Raw genomic sequence first — 18,567 nt, 5'->3', positions numbered from 1 at the left:
CAGAGAACTGGAATCATTTATGCGAGGTCCTGCTACTAAGTGGGCTCAACTAGGATTTAAACCCAGGACCATGAAACTCCAAGTCTACACTGTAGAAAACACGGTTCCTGCCATTGAGATTTATGCCCTGGTTGGGAAGATAAGACATGGACAGAGTTTACATATTAGATGGCATAAATGAGGACCCAAGGAGGGGTCTGGGAGGTGAGGGAGATCACAGGCAGGAGAAATCATTTCCTCCTGGGGAATGGGAGAAAGGCATGCCATGGAAGGCTTCCTGAAGAGGAGGCATTTGAGCTTAGCTCTGAAGAGTAGAGAAGCTTCTAATCAGCAGAGATGGAATCGTGTGGAGAAGAAGGTATCCTAGGAGAGGGAAGTACAAAAGGCAGACTGGAGGGAGAGGTCTCCTTTCTCTTCTTCCAAGGCACCAAGCTTCTCTGCCACAGGGTTTTTGCAAATGCTGTTCCCACTGCTTGGAATGCTTTGCCCCATTTCCCCCTTCCTTTTGACCTAGCTCATCTTCATTGACTTTCCTGACCTGGTCACATGCCCCCAGCACCATGGCCCTCAAGTTCCTGTGGCTGAGATTTTAGCTTCACGTCTTTGATCATTTCATTCCTGTCTCCCCACCATCACCACTCATTGGTTCACAGTGAGTCTCCTTTCCCTCACTGTGGTTCTCCTGGAGCCTAGACAGGGGCACACCACAATGTATGCTTGGTGAGCAGTTGCCGAGGGGTCCAGAGAAGCATGGAGTGAGGTGGGGTGTGGAGAAGTACGATGAGGCTGGAAAACAAGACTGGGGACTTGATTTCCAGACAAATGCATTCAGTGCTCGGTTTTAATCGGACCCTAAAATTCAATATATAAATATCTAGCTCATGGCCTTATAAGGAAAAAGTATTTCTTTTGGGCAAGTGCTGGGCCTTGTTCGCTATCCCTTGGCACTCACCAGGGCCAGAGCCGTCGTCTGACTTCATAAAGCCGTCACGCTGCCTTCGAACTATACTCCGCCACTCCAGAATGCCTTTCCGCCCGTGTTCACGAGTCCTCTCAGGGCCCCCCAGAGACAGGAGGCCAGGCTGGGCTGCGTATCCCCACTTGGAGGATAAGGAAACGGGATTGGGAGAGGTCAAGCACGTGCCCGGGCTCACTCAGCTGGGAAGGGGCAGACGCAGGGTTCAGTCTGGCTCTGCAGCGTCCACGGTCCCCAACACAAACAAACAAGACAACATAGAGATGGACGGGAGGGGGAGGGCGAGCCTCGGCGGCATCAGAGGATCAGAGGAGAGCCTCTCTGAGGAGGTGGCATGTGAGCTGAGATCCGAATGACAAGGCGCAGGCAGCCATGCAGACCTAGGTGCAGGCAGCATTTCAGCAACGTGGGGCCTATGCTAGGGGCTGTCCCCAGTACTCCGGGCCTCCCTCCAGGGCTGCAGCGGACACACTGTCACCCCAAGCGAGCCCTGAAGAGCTGCACCTCTGCCTGGTCCCAGGGGTGGAGGGAAGGGTCTGGGCTTTGGAATCAGGCAAACAAACCTGGTTCTGAATCAAGCCTAGCTGCTCACCGGCACTTAGCCCCAGACAAGTCACTTAGCCTGCGTCCGATCGCATCTTCCTTATGGGCCTCCTTACCACCCCCTCTTTGCGGGATGCTGTGAGGCTTTGACCTCATGTTCTCAAGGTACCTCACAGGCTGCCTGGGATGGCAGGCACTCAAAAAGCAGAGATCGTTCTGTGTTCACTCGAATCATACAATAGCTCACATTTGGCAAGTGGTTTATTATTTTTGCCAGATACCAAGTCCTGAATGATGAATCTCCCCAACCTCAGTGGGTTCTATTATTCTCCTATCTTACAGGTAAGGAAAGCAAGGTGTTAAGAGTTAAATGACTTGCCCACCAGGCAAGTCGCTGGCAGAGCCTGAATAATTACATCACTGCATACTCAGGGCCCAGTGTTGGCTGGATCCAAGCCTTCTGCACAGGCAGGGCAAGCTGTGTACCTAGACCTGCCACACCACAGCCTGGCTGAGCAAATGCAGCCTTTGGGGCCACCCATACTGACTGACCAGTTAGGAAGATCCCCCATCATCATGTCCTAGGGGGTCGTGTGGGAAAAAAAGGCATCAGTGCTGAACTTGACAAACTCCGCCCTCATCCAGCACACCCCTTTCCAAGCTATGTGACCAGGCTGTCTAGGGAACCTTACTTCTCTAAGCCTTAGAATCCTCACCTTCAAAATGGGCATGTTTCCATCATCCCAGCTTTGCAAGACGGTTGCCAAGTTAGTAATAATGTGGGCAAAGCACCGGGCACAATAGATGGCAGCTAGACTTAAAAATGAAATCAGAAGGTGTGTTAGTTTCCTATTGCTACTACAACAAAATGCCACGAACTTAGCAACTTACAATGACACGCGGTTCTTATCTTACAGTTCCGTGGGTCACAAGTCTAGTCTGGATCTCATCAGGCTAAAATCAAGTGTCAGCAGGACTGTGTTCCCTGCTGGTGGCTCTAAGGGATGACCTGTTTCCTCGCTCACTGGGGTGTCTGCAGAATTCAACTCCATGTGTTTTTAGGATTGAGGTCTCCGATTCCTTGCCAGCTGTCAGCTGGGAGGTCCCTTAGCTCCCAGGGGCGTCTCTCCGGTCCTTGCACGAGGCCCCCCTGCATCTCACAAGCAGCAGCAGGGTGTCGAGTCCCCCTCCCGCTCCCGCTCTCTCGTCTGACTCTCATCTGGGAAAGATTCTCCTCTTTTAAGGACTCAAGTGATTAGAGTGGGTCTACCTGGATAATCCGGGATAATCTCCCATCTCAAGGGCCATAACCTTAATCACATCTGCAAAGTCTCTTTTGTCATGTAAGATAACGTATTCACAGATTTCGGGATTAGGTCGTGACATCTTTGGGGGCCGTTATTCTGCCTATCACATGCACACGTAAGTCAGAGTACATCAGCATTCATCCAGTGCAAACACCTCCTTTTATAGAGAGGAAAACTGAGGCCCAGAGAGGTTCCTAAGTGGCTGCCCAAGATCATACAGCAGGCCCTTGGCAGAGCTGGTCTCTAACACCCTCGCCAGGTGTCAGAGTCTCTGTCCGTGACACCACTCCACATGGCTTTCTCATGGAAAAATTTTTGACTTTCCAAAGCCCTTTCTGCCAGCCATGTTCTCCTCTGATCCTTTTGCCCTCCTGTGGAGCGGGCACACAGTGGCTGGTCTCTAGAACTGACATGATCATGTACTCACCTACTTCTCTCCCTGGGGGCGGAGAGGATCAGAGAGAGATAGGACAAGAGGGCCCCCAGTGAGGCCCATGCCTGGGGAAAGGAAGAGAGAGGGAGAGGGCAACGTCCCTCCCTGGGCTGAGTGCTCTAAATGCGTCGTCCTCTTTGATCCTCCCAAGCGTTCTGCAGGGGAGGCACTGCCCGCCTAGACTATCAGCTAAGATTGGTTCAGCTTGCCTGTAACAGGCTGCCACAGTATGCTGTTTAGCAATCAACTGCAAAAGCAATGGCGTAAAAGCAAGAAGCACTTATCTAGTTCGTGAGTCTCCTGGTTGGATGGGTCTTGGCGGGGAGCATTCATACGTTTGCGCTCCAGCTACTCCGAGTTGCTCAGCACCTCTTCTCTTTGGATTTTGTCAGGGCTCTATTGCATGTTTGGGGTTGAGTGCTGTGGGCTGGTCAGGAATGGCCCTGGTGGGGACAACTGGGGCAACAGCTCTGCTCCATGTATCTCATCCTCCAGCAGGTCGGCCTGGGCGTGTTCTCGTGGCCATGGCGGGGCACCTAGACAGCTGGCAGATACACGCGAGGGCTTTTTCAAGCCTCTGCTTATGTCGTATTTGCTTATATTCTATTGGCCGGAGCGAGTCACACGGCCAAGCCCAGAGCCAGGGTCAGAGGGGGATTACACAAATTACAGGGCAAAGGATACAGAGACAGAGAGGCAAGTAATACAACCAGTCTACCATAGTCGCTTAGACCAAATGGAGATTTATTTTTCTTATGTGTAAAGGATGTCAGAAGACAGGAATTAGGGCAACTCCATGGACTCAGTAGGGATCAATGCCCTGAGGGGGAACGAGGCACACAGAGGGAAGGCTACTTCCCCAGGTCTCAGCTGGTGAAGAGATTGGAAGCTCCCCCAGGGCTCGCTGGGGGCAGCAGGGCCCCTGACCACCTGCTCCCGCCACCGAGCAGGCCCTGCCTGGCCAGCCTCCCCTAACCTCTCGACCACAAGCCTCTTTTGTGCTTGCTCCCTGGGGCTCCATCTCCTTGCAGGGGTCACGGGCCGCCACTGATCCCATCCCCCTGCCGGTGTGCCTGGCTGGTAATTGAAAATACCAGAATTCCCTAAAGACCAACTTACAGGGAAACCTGACACCTCAGGGTGGGCGGCGGGCAGCAGGAGGGATGGGAGAACATCCAGCTGTTCCCTTTTCTCCGCCGTTAATCCCCCTGGATTCCAGGAGAAAGGCCAGCCCTGCTTGGCCCTCACTGGCCCGCCTTGATCATCTTCCCAGCAAATGCCTCCTCCTTGCCACACCCAGGGTTACGGGGCTTATGGGATCAGAGCCTGAGTTAGCTGCCTGTAACCCAAGCCTGCCAGCTAAGCCCGCCAAGCCCAGACCCCCATGGCTGTGGGGGACCTGCCTCCACCAACAGCTGAGCGCCCAGAGCCAGGGCGGCCGGGTGGGTGGTGGGTGAGGGGAGTCAGCCAGAGCCGGACCGAGTTAGCTTTGCAGCAGCCCTCTGAGGCCCACTGGTTTCAAGACCTCTGTGGTCAGCCTGCATCGGCCACAGCCAATGGAGGGGAGAGGAGATGCTGGACTTGGGTGGGCCTGGGTTCAAATCCCAGCTCCACTGCTTGGTAACTTTGGGCAAGTTACCTCATACTTCAGTGCCTCCGTTTCCTCACCTATAAAATGGGTATAACAGTAATACCAGCCTCTCAGGGTTGCTATGAATGTTAAATGAGTTAATTGACGTAAAGCATTTGGAAAAGTGCCTGGTGTAGAGCGAACAAGAAAGTGTTAGGTGTTAGCTGTGGAGCCTTCCCTTTTTTTTTTTTTAAGGCATCATGGGGCATCCAGAGGTTGTCCAGATGACAAGCTTGTGTTTTAGTTAAGGAACAGGTTGCCACCCCTACTGCAGTCCTTCTGTGGCTCCCCAGTGCCTTTGCGACAAAGCAACTCCTCGGCCTGGAGGTCTGGCCCCCACCTTCCTCTGCAGCCCCATCCCTGTGCCTCTCCTGAAACTACCTGTACCACTGCATCAAGACTCTGAGTCCGTGGGCCCCGGAGGAATACTCTAGCCTGGGCAGATGAGAGGGGCTGTCTTGGGCAGAGCTGGGCTGGGAGAAGCAGCATGGTGGGTGGAAAATACACTAGATGAGGACTCAGCTGATCTAGACTCTAGACCCGGGCCCACCTCTACCTGCTGTGTGACCTTGGACAAGTTACTTCCCTTCTCTGGCCCTGAATCCACTACTCCTAAAAATATGGGCCACAGGCCAGCAGCATCAGTATTACCTGGGAGCTTGTTAGAACTACAGATTCTCAGACCCCATCCCAGACCAGCTGAACCAGAATCTCTGGGGGCGGGAGGAGGGGCCCAGTAATACGAGTTTTAACAAGGTCTCCTGGTTATCTCCTTACTCCCACTCAAGTTGGAAAAGTCCAGTAATCTATAGGGACATACGCTACCACTTTCACCTACATTATTGGGAGGTGAAATTGCAGGGAGAGATGTGGAAGGAGCAGCTTCACCCCTGCTTGGGACTGGATCACCTTGGCCGAGTTCCAAAACGGGGGCTTGGATCCAGGAGCTCCACACCAAGTCCAAGTCTCATGGTTTCTCCACTGCCTAGTATGGTGCCCAGCCTGGAGCAGGCACTCATTGGACTGAAACAAATATGCCTTCTCCATTAGACTGTGCCCCCTGGAAGGCAGAGACCCTGCAAGGTTCCTCTCTTGAGCCCCAGCACCCAGTACCGTGCCAACATCACAGTGACTCTGAATTGAAATTTTTTTCCAGCTTTCTTGAGATATTATTGACATAGATCATATGCAAGTTTAAGGAGTACACTGTGATGTTTCGATACACATGTATATTGCAAAATGATTGCCTTAGTAAGGTTAGTTAACACCTCCATCCCTTCACATAATTACCTGCGTGTGTGTGTGTGTGTGTGTGTGTGTGTGTGTGTGTGTGTTGATAATATTTAAGATCTACTCTCTTAACTTTCCAGTATATAATACAGAATTGTTAATTATAGTCACCCTGCTGTAAATAGGTCCCCAGAACTTATTCATCTTATAGCTGGGAGTTTTTACCCTTTGACCAACATCTCATTTCCTCCAACCCCCAGCCCTGGGTAGCATTCTACTCTATTGAAATAGTCTTAATAATATCTCCCTCCTGATGGTGCTGGGCATCACACTTAAACCTTTACCTGCATTTCTCTTTTCATCCTCACAGCATCCTTGCCAGGTAAGGGTCCCCATTGGACAGGTATAGAAACTGAGGCTCAGAGAGGTTAAGAGAACTTGCTCAAGGTCACAATATTGAGGAGTGGAGGAGTAGGGAGTTGCATGCAGGTCTGTCTGATTCCACCTCTGGGCTCCCAGCCACTAACCTAGACTGCCCTTCTGGGGGCTGGATTGGAATTTCCTTAGCCGAGCCTTCTACAGTTCTCAGCAGGAACCACTAGGTAAATGCACGTAGTGGCGGCTTAATGAGAATACCCCTCACCTATCCCTACGGGCTCAGTGCGTGTCTGATGCTCCACGGACGTGCAGTGGCAGCACACCCTCCCCGCCACATACATACCCCTCCCACCTTGGTGAGAGATCCCAGCATTCCAAGGAGCCCTGAAGATGACCTCATCCAGCCCCTCACACCAGAATTATCCTCAGACCCTTGGAGGCAGGGGCAGGGCATATCCCTCCTCGAATCCCTAGTGGCTGAGTTTAAAGCATCCTCACTGATTTTCCAGTGCATGTGAATGCGTGCACACGAGCGCACGCGCACACATACACACGTACACACCCCCCCTGAGTGGTCACACTGCCTTGTGTTTCGTCTGAGAGGGGCTGAGAAGCTTAGGGGAGGCCTGGGGGCGGGGTGCTTCCTGGGCCAGTAGGAAGGGTAAGCCCCCAGCCAGGATCCCCCAGATTAGCCCAGATCTGGGAAACTCCAAAAGGACTAATTTTGTTGTTTTCAACGGGGAGCTGACTACGACAGGCTGGAGAGAGGGACAGACAGCTCGGGCCTCACAGAGGAGCCAGGGCCGCCAGAAGTCCAGGAGAACAAGCTCTACACAATGGTGGCTCCAGAGGGAGGAGTGGGGCTGGGACTGGAGACAGGGTCGAGGAGGGAGGGGACAGAGAGTAGGACCAGCTCTGAGGGACAGCAGGGAAAAGAGCTGGGGCAGGATAGTTCAGCTTCAGGCATAGCTCAGCTCCTCACTAGCTGTGTGACCTTGGGGAAGTCACCACACCTCTCTGAGCCTCAGTTTCCTCTTCTGCAAATTGCAGCTATTAACCCCCATCCCACACTGTTGTTGAGAGGATCAAACAGAATGACGCTGGTCAGCTGCTCAGTGCACAGTGGCCAGTGCCTAGTGATACCCGTGAACACTCACAGAGCTGACCACGTGCCAGGCACCACACTGAGCACCTGAAATGCTTTCATTCATCTGTCCTCACAACAGCCCCCAAGGCACGTTACCATTAGGCTCACTTTACAGATGAGGAAACCAAGACACCGAGAGCTCTGACCACTCCTCCACAGGGATCTAGCAATTTCCTCATTAATTTCCGGTGAGCATTTACTTGGAACTGGGCTGACCGCATGGTAACCAGGGCTGCGCTGGTAAAGAGCCTGAACCACCAGGTTCAAGGGCTAGCCCTCCACTGCCTTGCCGCATGAGCCTTGAGCAGGTCACTGAACAGCTCCAAGCCTCAGTGTCTCCATCTATAAACTGGGGATGTTAATAGCCCTCAGCTCATAGGGCAGTTGTGAGAATTCTGTGTTACACCTGTGTTAATAGGTGTTGAGTACGTGGAACAGGGCTTGGCACAGAATAAGAGCTCAGTAAGTGTTAGGTTAGTGGCTTTTTCCTTGTTATTATTATACACATACACACAGCCCTGAAAGCCCTTCAAGTGACTTCATGAAGCATGAGAATATGTTGCTCTGTCCAGCCACTTACTATCTATGTAGCTTCAGGCAAGTCCCTTTACTGTGATTCTCAGTTTCCCCATCTGCAAAACGGGCTGAAGGAGGTCTGCTTCACAGCTTGTTGTGAGGATTAAATGGGTGCGTGGGTACTGAGGACATAGCCCAGCATTAGTAGATGTCAATAAGCAGTGGTTGGTGGGGCCCCTCCTTTGGACTGGGTCTTCTTCTTTTTTTTTTTTTTTATTTTATTTTATGGCTGTGTTGGGTCTTCGTTTCTGTGCAAGGGCTTTCTCTAGTTGCGGCAAGTGGGGGCCACTCTTCATCGTGGTGCACGGGCCTCTCACTATCGCGGCCTCTCTTGTTGCGGAGCACAAGCTCCAGACGCGCAGGCTCAGTAATTGTGGCTCACGGGCCTAGTGGCTCCGCGGCATGTGGGATCTTCCCAGACCAGGGCTCGAACCCATGTCCCCTGCATTGGCAGGCAGATTCTCAACCACTGCGCCACCAGGGAAGCCCTGGATTGGGTCTTCTTGATACCCTGGCAGGGAACAAGGAAGACAGAGTCTCCTTGTTTGACTAAGGAGGAAACTGCTGGGAGCTGGGTTCCTGATCTCCCCAGAAGGCCCACTGCCCCTGGCAGGGCAAGGAGCCAAGCTGAGGGACAGGCAGCCCTCTCTTGGGGGGGACAGTGGGGGAGGGGTGGCAGAAAGAACAGAGGCTCTTCAGGGACACCTAGGCCAGGGTCCAAGTCCTTCTTCTGGGTGGTACCACCCCATCTGGGGTGTCTTGGGACAATTTTCCACAGTTCCTTGGGGTGCTGGAGGGAAGCCTAGACCTTTTCAGCCCACGCTGGCCCCTGGGCTGATCCAACTCCAGGACAAGGGCTAACCAGGAAGGACAGGCAGGGAACATGTGAGCTGCAAGATCACAGGGATCTTCCAGCTGTGCCCATGGTGCAGAGGAGGAACCAGGTCCAGAGAGGGGGGTCACTTGCCCAAGGTTGCCCAGTCAGTTAGTAGCAGGCCAGAGAGCAGGGCCTGGGTCTTCTGACCAATAGACAGCTCCCTCCACGCTGGGGACAAAGGGACAGAGACAGAGCAGGAAACAGGCGAGGATCTCCAAGCACTAATCCTCCAGGAGCCCCTACCGGTCCCTGACCCACGCTCATGTCAGTGTGGTCAGAGGCCCTGGAAAGCAGGATTTGGGTGGGAGGAGAAGGGTCAGCCTCAGCCTCCTTCAGGAATCACCGTGATGGTCAAGACAGGGCATCCGCTTGTCATGGACCTGCCCAGGAGCCAGGAGAGACTGCAGGAGGTGCTCCTCTCACCCTGGTGAGTCCTCAGCCCCTCCTGGGACCATGAAAACCTCAGGCCCAGAGAGGCAAGGGGGCTCTGCTCCAGTCACACCATAGGGAAGGACCGGGTCAGGACTCATGGACAAACGCTTCTCTGGAGAGTGGCAGACCTGGGTTCAAGTGCCGGCTCCCCCACGGACGGGCTGTGTCATCTCAGGAAGCCCTGTGCTGCTCTGAGCTTTGTGGTCTGCACCTGTCGGTGGGGCTAATACTGCCCCCTCACTGACAGTCAGCTCAGGACACACACGTGTGAAGGGCCCAGGGCCATGGCCAACACGTTGTAGGTGCTTTGTGCAGGTTTGTTTCATTTGAGGAGAAGGCAAAAAGCACAGGCATGGATGCTCTGTGAAAGAAGGAATCAAGGAAGGGGCAGCAAGCTTGAACTCACTGTGACCTTGGGCAGCTCACAACCCTCTCTGGACCTCAGTTTCCACACCTGTAAAATGAGGGGATGGGACTAAATTATTTCTAAGGGTCCTTCTAGCACTAAACACAGCCTCCCCTGACATCTTTTTTTTTTTTTAATTTTTGGCTGTGTTGGGTCTTCGTTGCTGCGCACGGGCTTTCTCTAGTTGCGGCGAGCGGGTGCTACTCTTCAACACGGTGTGCGGGCTTCTCATTGCAGTGGCTTCTCTTGTCGGACAGCACGAGCTCTAGGCACACGGGCTTCAGTAGTTGTGGCGTGCGGGCTTCAGTAGTTGTGGCATGCGGGCTCAGTAGCTGTGGCTCACAGGCTCTAGAGTGCAGGCTTGGTAGTTGTGGCACATGGGCTTAGTTGCTCCGCACGTGGGATCTTCCCAGACCAGGGCTCGAACCCGTGTCCCCTACATTGGCAGGCAGATTCTCAACCACTGCGCCACCAGGGAAGTCCCTCCTCTGACATCTTGTCTCCTACATCTAACAACCCTCCATGAGGGCACTAGCAACGCTGCTGGGAGGGATGGGTGAAATTCCGTAACATGCAATTAACCATTTTAACGTGTACAGTTCCGTGGCATTTAGTACATTCACAGTGTTGGGCAATTACCACCTCTATCCAGTGCCAAATCATTTTCATCACCCCAAGGAAAACCCCATACCCAGCATTCCCCATGCTCCCTCCTCCAGCCCCTGGCAACCACTAATCTGCTTACTGTCTCTATCACCTTACCTATTCTGAATATTTCATATAAATGGGACCATACAATATGTGACCATACAATTTGCATCTGCCTTTCACTTAGCATGTATTTGAGCTTTATCCTCATTGTAGTGTACTTCATTAGTACTTCATTCTTTTTTATGCCTAAATAATATTCTGTTATATGTGTATACCACAATTTGTCTATCCATTCATCTGTTGATAGACAGTTGGGTTGTTCCCACCTTTTAGCTGTTGTGAATAGTACTGCTATAAATATTCATATACAAATATTTGCTTGAGTACCTGTTTTCAGTTCTTTGGGGTATATGATTAGGAGTGGAATGGCTGGATCATATGGTAATTCTATGTTTAACTTTTTAAGGAACCACCAAACTGTCATCCATAGTAACTATGGATTTATTTTTATATATTTATTTTTCCCAGTCATCTTTATTCACTGCAGTATCCCTGCACATAGGAGGCACTCAATGCACGTTTGTTGAAGGAGTGAATGAATCTCCCACCGTCTCTGCTTCCCTGTCCCAGAGCCCCGTCACCATGTCTAGGGTCTGTATGTCCCCTGGTTCAGTAGACTGGAAGCTCCAAGAGAGAATGAATTAACATTTCGTCCAACCCACTTGGGGCCAGACCAGAGAAGGGGCCCAATGCATCTGTCTTGACTTGATGTGGCTGAGCTTCCCCAGGGATGGCTGGAGTTGTCGGTGTCTGTAATCTGAAGGTGCCCCATGAGAGCAGCACCTGCGGCCCTGCACCCTGTCGGCTCCCCAGGCTGGCTGTGTGGCCTAAGCCAGATGCCTTCCCCTCTGTGGTCCCATAGGTCTCTGTCTGGGCACCTTTGAGGCTGGGCCAGAAGCTGCACCCTCTCATGCCCACGCCTGACCCCTGACCTCTGACCTCTCTTCCAGCTCCATCGGCCGTGTCCATCATGCACCAGGTGAGCCGCACCGTGGACAGCATTACCCTGTCGTGGTCCCAGCCCGACCAGCCCAATGGCGTCATCCTGGATTACGAGCTGCAGTACTATGAGAAGGTACGTGTGCTCCTGGGCACTCTCCCCACTCCCCGCTCCCACAGGGCCCCCGTCCAGGCTGGGTTCTGGGGTTCTATCATCCCGCAAGACTAGGCAGTCCGGTGAAGCGGAAAGAGCCCTGGCCTCAGCTCCACTCCTCCCCAGCTGTGAGACCTCAGGCAGTTGCCTTGACCTCTCTGAGTCTTGCTTTTCTGGTCTAGGGGATCAGGCCACAATCTCAGTAAAATGCAATGGTCACAGCCCTTTCCCCACCAAGACCCCTTTCATCTTGATTTTGATGGGCCTGATGTTCTGAAAAAACTGGTTTTCCCAAAAGCTGCATTTCTTAAGTAATAATTAGTCATTTACCCATTCTGAAGCAGAGATTTGAAACTGCTCAAGAGAGCTTCTGTACAGGGTGAGAGGGTGGAGCTCCCTCCCCATGTTGCTCTGATTCCAGCTAAAACACTTGTTTTTGTTTGCCTGAGTGCCCTTGGTATGTATGGGGAGAGAGTGATTTCTCTTTGAGCTTTTAAATCAGACCTTTATTGCTCCCTTCAGGGACCCAGGGTTGGAAGCCACTGGTGTAGAAGAAGGAGCATTGGACGAGGAATGAGAAGCTGTAGGTTCAAATCCCAGCTCCATCCATAACCAGCTGTGTGACCTTGGGCAGGCATCTTTCTCTCTCTGAGCCTCAGTTTCCCCCTGTGTCAAATACAAATGAGACCACCTCTCTCGCATGGCGGCTGTGAAGGTTAAGGAGAAAAGGCAGGTGTAGTGCCCAGCATTGCCTGGCCCTCAGCAGAGACAAGTGTGCTTTCCCTTCCTCCCTCTTCTGCCCTGCCTGCTTCTCAGTGGGCAAGAGCTACATGATGTAAGGCCAGGTGAGCTCAACACATCTGAATGTGGGGCCTGCACAGTACAGAGACAGCAGGGGACAGAGCAGCTGGACATCAGAGGCTCAGGAAGCTCTCTCTTTTGGATAATGACATTTTTAACTGCTCCCTGAGGCACCAAATAGCCACAGAGACTGTCCCTGGGAAAGGGGTCACTGGACTCCCATTCAGACTAGGTTGTAAATGACTACAGGAAGTACATTAGTTGAGGGTAAGCCCACTGGGAAACAGAAAAGGATGGAAAAGCTCTCCCTAACGACTGAGAGGAAGAGAGGGGGAGGCAGTTCCAGCCAGCCCTGCTGGGGCCCGCGTTCCGAGCCCCAGCCCAGCCCTCCCACTCTATTAACCCCTGTATCGGCCAAACTTTGGTGAGTCTCAGAGGTTTGGCAAACACCTACCCAGCCTCACCCAGCTGCTTTGTGATTGCTTCCTCGCTCATCCCCTCGTCTAAGCAGTGCACTCCGAGAGACCAGGGACCACATCTGTCCAGTACACCACCTGTTCCCAGCGCCCTGGGCCTGGCACCAAGGAGACACTTGATAAACATTGGCTGAATAAATAAGTGAGTGAATCCCTTCCCGTGGCCTTGGTAGAGAGTGGAGACCTTGCCTTATCTCTGCTGTGTCCCTCGCCTGGCACACAGTAGGTGCTTGAGGTGTTGTTAGACGGCCTGAGCTGGGATGAGGTGAGGGAAGCAACTCCACCCTTGCTGGGCCCTGGAGAGCCTTAAAGTAGCTGGGCACCCAGGGTAGCTGGACCAGCTGCTGCCAGGCCCAGGAAGCCCCAGGCTTTGCAGAAGCCAGCACTTCCACCCCCTCTGGTAGGGACAGCTTAGCAGCTCAGAATTAAAAAAAAAAAAAAAAAAAACTAATTAAGAAGCTTTATGATTAAATGAAACTGAAAGCATTTGTCCCCAAAGATTGGAACGGAAATGAGAAATCCCGGCGCGGGTCCTGCCTACGACCCATTTCCTACCGAGAAGGGAGGGGCTGGGGAGGCTGATGGAGGTGTGAACCAGGAGGCAGCTCTGTCCTACTTTCTGCCGCTACCCGGGCATCCCCAGGCCCCTGCCAGGGGTGGCAGGACCAGCAGGCCCTGCAGCAGCCAGAGTTACCACCTGCTCACATTTCCTGAGTGCCCACTACGGGCTGAGCACATCACCTCTGTCACCTCATTCATCCTTGCAGCAGTGCTATTCGTCTCACTGGACAGGAGGGGAAACTGAGGCACAGGGAAATTGTGTAGCTTGTCCAAGAGCACCCAGCTGCTAAGTGGAAGACTTCACCTGGCCCTCCTGCCTCCCAGTTTTCTCCCAGGGATATTCTGGGATGACTGTTAAGAGGTGGACAGGATCAGGCCCTGATGGAGAATTTTAGGCACAAATGGCAAGAGAGGGGCAGACCTGAGGGACAGCTGTGATGAGACGTGGCCTTACTTCTGTCAACCCCTCCTCACAGGGCCTGGGTGCAGAAAGAGACAGCTTGGCTCTGCCAGTGGGGAGATGGACTCTGGTTCGTTCAACATTCACTGTCACCAGCTTTGGGCTGGGCTGCTGGATGCCTGGAATACTCAGAGTAACCAGACATGCCTGAAGGCCTCAGGGATTTCACAGTCCAAGGGAAAAGACAGGTTCAGACACAAATAGCCATTAGACAGGATGTGCTACAGGCCACAAAAGGGCCAGCAAAGGTTTCATGGGGGCATCATAATCCTGGCATGGATGAGAGGAAATCTTCATTTAGGTTACATTTGAGCAGAGCCTTGAAAGATGCTAGGAGTTAACCAGACAGACAAGTGATGAGAGCAGGGTCATTCCAGATGGCAAGAACAGCATGTGCAAAGGCCCTGGGGGCAGGAGTGTGCTCGCTGCATTCAGGGAACAAAGAAGGCGAGAGTGGCAGGAGCAACCAGAACAAGGGAGGGATTGGTAGGGGAGGAGTTTGGGGAGGGAGGCGGGGTGGGGTTGTGGTGGGACTTCCAGGCCGTTAGAGTCTGGATTCAATTTAATAGAGTATGATAGGAAGCCATCAGGAGATTCTGGAAGGATGTGATCTGACTCCTGTTACTTTAAAGATTCCTACAACTTGCCATGTGGAGAATAGACTGCAAGGGGGGTCCCAGGGACACGGTAGACCCAGCGCCGGGCTCTTATGGGATGCCAAGAGAGAAATGATGGTGGCGTGGAGTTGGAGGGCTGGCAGCAGAGATGGTGAGAAGCTGAAAAAATCAGGCAATATTTTGGAACTCAGGGGACCAGGGAGATGTGAAAGATGACTCCCAGTGGATGGTGGTGCCTTTTCCTGGGGGCACATGTGGGTTTGTGATTTGCAGATGTAGGTGCAGTGCTTGCCAGGGGTAGGGAGATGTAGCCAAGAACAGACAGGAGAGGGTGCAGAGGAAACACAGAAGTGGAAGGATAGGATCCAGGAGAAAGGCAGGATTTAAGGAGAGAAAGAAAAAGTTGTTGATGAAAGTGTCGGAGAAGACACCAGCAGAGGGTGAGGAGGAGAACCAGACGTGGCTTCTATCCCTGAGTTGTGACATCCCAGCCACCACCTCTACTTTCCTGAGTCAGCCCCGCCCTTGGGGAGGGAGAGCCGGGCTGCTAGTGGCGAGATTTATTTCTGATAAGTCCACAGCCGGCTCTTAACCAACACTCCAGCATCCTCCTGGTGCCTGCAATTGATTTCTTTAATGAATGCTCCAGATCCTCCCAGGTAGGGATATTAGGAACTGAGCCCTGCAGTCCCCTGTGGGCCCCACCCCCATCATCCTTCCCACTCCTCCTTTCCTTCTTTAGAAAGGGCTCTTTTGGAGCAGGCTCTCCGTTTGGCCTTTCCCCAGCTCCACTGGGATTTCCCAGCCTGCCCGGAGCCCGGAGCTGACAACCACTTTGCTGGAAGGCTTCTGGATGCCGCTGACGAATGGTGTTAGCCAGACCATGGTTGGCCGTTTCCATTGGTTCTGGCATCCCAGGGGAGGTGGCCTCCTTTGGCAGCTGCCCTGAAGCACACAGGTTCACGCTCCCTTTGGCTCTCCAAGAGCTCAAGAAGAGTCATTTGTGAGGCGGATGGGCCCTCGTAGGCCACATCGATTTATGTGTTTATTCAACAGAAACTTCTACTTGGCAGAAATGTAGGGAAAGGATATTCCAGACAGAGGGAGCAATGGTTGGGGGAGGAGGGAGTGAACTATGAAAGTCCAGGCTGCATTCAGGTTGTTGCCCAGTGTACATGGAGTTGTATCTACGTGGAGACGTTTGTCACTCATTCATTCACTTTTGCAGTCACTCATTCATTTAATGACCATTGGTGAAGGCCTACTCTGTCACGTGTTGATGATAACAGTGATGGTGGTAGCCTACATTTACTAAGTCTTTAGGTGTCCTAGAGACTATGGTAAAAACTTTCCCCTTTTTTTCCCATTAAATCTCCACAATCACCCTGTATGGTACATAGTGGTGTTATCCCACTTTAGCGATGAGAACACCGAGGCTGAGAGGGCTTAAGAAATGCAACCAGTGCCTCATTGGTCCATTGGGTAAGGACCTAAACTAAGCACTAGTGGATTTCGTACTAAATTTCTTCCCATAATCTGTTGGTGCTTAATCTTTATGCAGATAATGGAACTTCAAAGAGAGGGGAGAGGGAAGGGAATTGATGGCTCTTGAGCATCTCCAATGTGCCAAGCACTACCTGATCAAATTTTATCTTCACAACAACCCTGAAAAGTTGGCATTTATTGCTCCATTTTCCGGAATAGAAAACGGGCTCAGGGAAGTGAAGGGTCTTTCCCAAGGTCACAGTGCAAAGAAGTGGAAGAACTGGCATTTGAAATGACTTTCAATCCCCTGCCCAGTCCTGTGCCTAGCTTTAGAGAAGGGATCCACTCAGGTTAGTGCCTAAATTTCCCGAGGCACCCATGCCACCAACAGTTTCCTCCCATCTCCTCATACAATCAGAAACTTAAAACTTCCAGCCTCTAAGCGGGCAGCCACCCAATCTGCAGAATCCAATCCCCCTTTTCAAGCCTGAGCCCATCCCATGCTGGACAGCGGCACCTAGTGGCCAACTGTGGTACTGCATCCCAGGTTCATAGAATGAATAGTTTAACTTTCATTCATTCATTCATTATGTCAGTAGTTAGTGAGCACATACTATGTGCCCAGCCTGGGGGTCCCAGAGATGAACCAGACAAGGTCCCTGCCCCAGGGAACCCACAGGCTTAGAGAAGACACATTTATATCAGAACAGTGGGTGGGAGAGGAGACAATGGACCTGCAGTCTCTGGCTGGGACATCTGGGAAGTCTCCCCAGCCGAGGCGATCCTTGTGCTGAGTCTTGAATGATAAGTAGGGAACTGCCAGGCAAATGAGTAAAGAGTATTTCAGACAGGGGCAACAGCACTTGCAAAGGCTCAGAGTGTCCAGGTAAGGTCGGATTGCCAAATAAAATATAGGACACCAGGTTATATTTGAATTTTTTAAAATATATTTTTAGTATAAGTATGTCTCAAAGAATGCACGGGACATACTTATACTAAAAAATTATTCACTGTTGAGCGGAAATTCAGATTTAGCTGAGCATTCTGTTTTGTTTTGTTTTTTCTAAATCTGGCAGCCCTACTAGGGAAAGGGCAAGCAGTTGCATATAGCTGGAGCCTGGAGGACCCTGGGAATGTGGCAGGAGAGACTGGCAAAAGCCAAGTCATGGAGAGTCTGGAATGCCAGGCTAAGGAGTACGGCCTTCACCCTGTTGCCGTTGGCAAAGGACTTTGCATGCAGGCCCCTATGCTTGGTACAGGGGAACAAAACACAGCCCCTTCCCTCCAGAGTTTACAATCAAGGGAGTGAGAAGAGCATGGGCCTAGGGTGACGGGACATAGCAGAAACCAGACAGCAAGTGCTCCAGAGCTCAGAGGAGGGGAGGCACATCTGGCGAGGAAGTCAAGGAGGCTTCCTGGAGGAGTAGGCAGGGGATCTGGCTCAGGAGAAGAGACTGCCTATCCGCTGCTGCCCCCACATCCCAAGCTCTTTCTCACCTCCTTGCCTTTGCACCTGCTGCTCCTTCCCAGGAACGCCCTCCCGCTTCTTTGCCTGGGTGACTTCTGTTTGTTCTTTAAGGTTCCGTTCCAGTTGCCCCCAGTTTCCAGGGAGATTTCCTTGACGTCATCTGATATCCCCCACCCAGGCCAGGTCACATGCCTCTGGGCTCACTGCGCTTACCCTACCCGTGTAAGCATTTCATACGTATTAATTCATTTCATTCTCTAAACCCTTTGAGGTAGCTATTATTATTATTATCCCCATTTTACAGGTGAAGAGAAGGAGGCAGAGAGAAGTTAAGGAGCTTGCCCAAGGTCACAAAGGTAGTAAATAATAGAGTCAGGATTTGAACCCAGAAAGTCTGGCTCCAGTTCCCTTTAACCTATACACTATAATAACATTGTAATTACATTATTACAATGTAGTTGTGTAATTACATAATAGGATTGTAGTTACAATTATTATCTGTAATAACATTGCTCACACTGAATTTAATTTTTTCATGAGAGTTTTCAAGGGCTCTGCGTCCCCGGACGTGTACATGATTAACATGTACAATCAGGTGTGCGTTTTTCTGCATAAGGGTTCATAGCTTTTCATCGGTTTCTCAAAGGGGTTCATGATCCTCAAAGGGTTAAGATCTCCCCAACATTTGCTTTACTGAACTGAGCTCTCCAAGGAGGCCAGGGCCTCTGCTTTACCTCCTGTGGGTCCCTAGTGCCCAACCCAGGGCCGAGTGCAAAGAGGGTATTTGGGGAGGGTTTGCTGGGTAGCTGACAGACGCCTGAACAAGCACCATGTAGGCTGGTAAACATCTGCATCAACTCAAGCACTTTTCCACTCCCACTGCAGCAGCTGGATCTTTGTCCTGTCCCAGACTCCTCGGGTCACCCTGGGCAGTGATCAGGTCAGAATTGGCATTCTCCT

At 51.9% G+C, this 18,567-nt stretch overlaps 1 protein-coding gene across 3 annotated transcripts in view; it reads left to right on the top strand.

Moving 5' to 3' along the window:
• EPHB2 (EPH receptor B2) overlaps nucleotides 1-18,567 on the top strand; it is a 184,400-nt gene that overhangs the window by 147,099 nt on the left and 18,734 nt on the right. For all 3 annotated transcript variants that reach the window (XM_082448782.1, XM_082448780.1, XM_082448781.1), the window contains exon 6: nucleotides 11,597-11,721. In XM_082448782.1, coding sequence (XP_082304908.1) covers nucleotides 11,597-11,721 — 125 coding nt within the window. The remainder of the gene's footprint in view (nucleotides 1-11,596; nucleotides 11,722-18,567) is intronic.

Source organism: Balaenoptera physalus (genome assembly GCF_965194825.1).
Source record: "Balaenoptera physalus genome assembly, chromosome: 1".
Lineage (NCBI taxonomy): Eukaryota > Metazoa > Chordata > Mammalia > Artiodactyla > Balaenopteridae > Balaenoptera > Balaenoptera physalus.
Note: the sequence above shows the minus strand (reverse complement) of the source record. Positions and strands in the feature narration are given on the sequence as shown.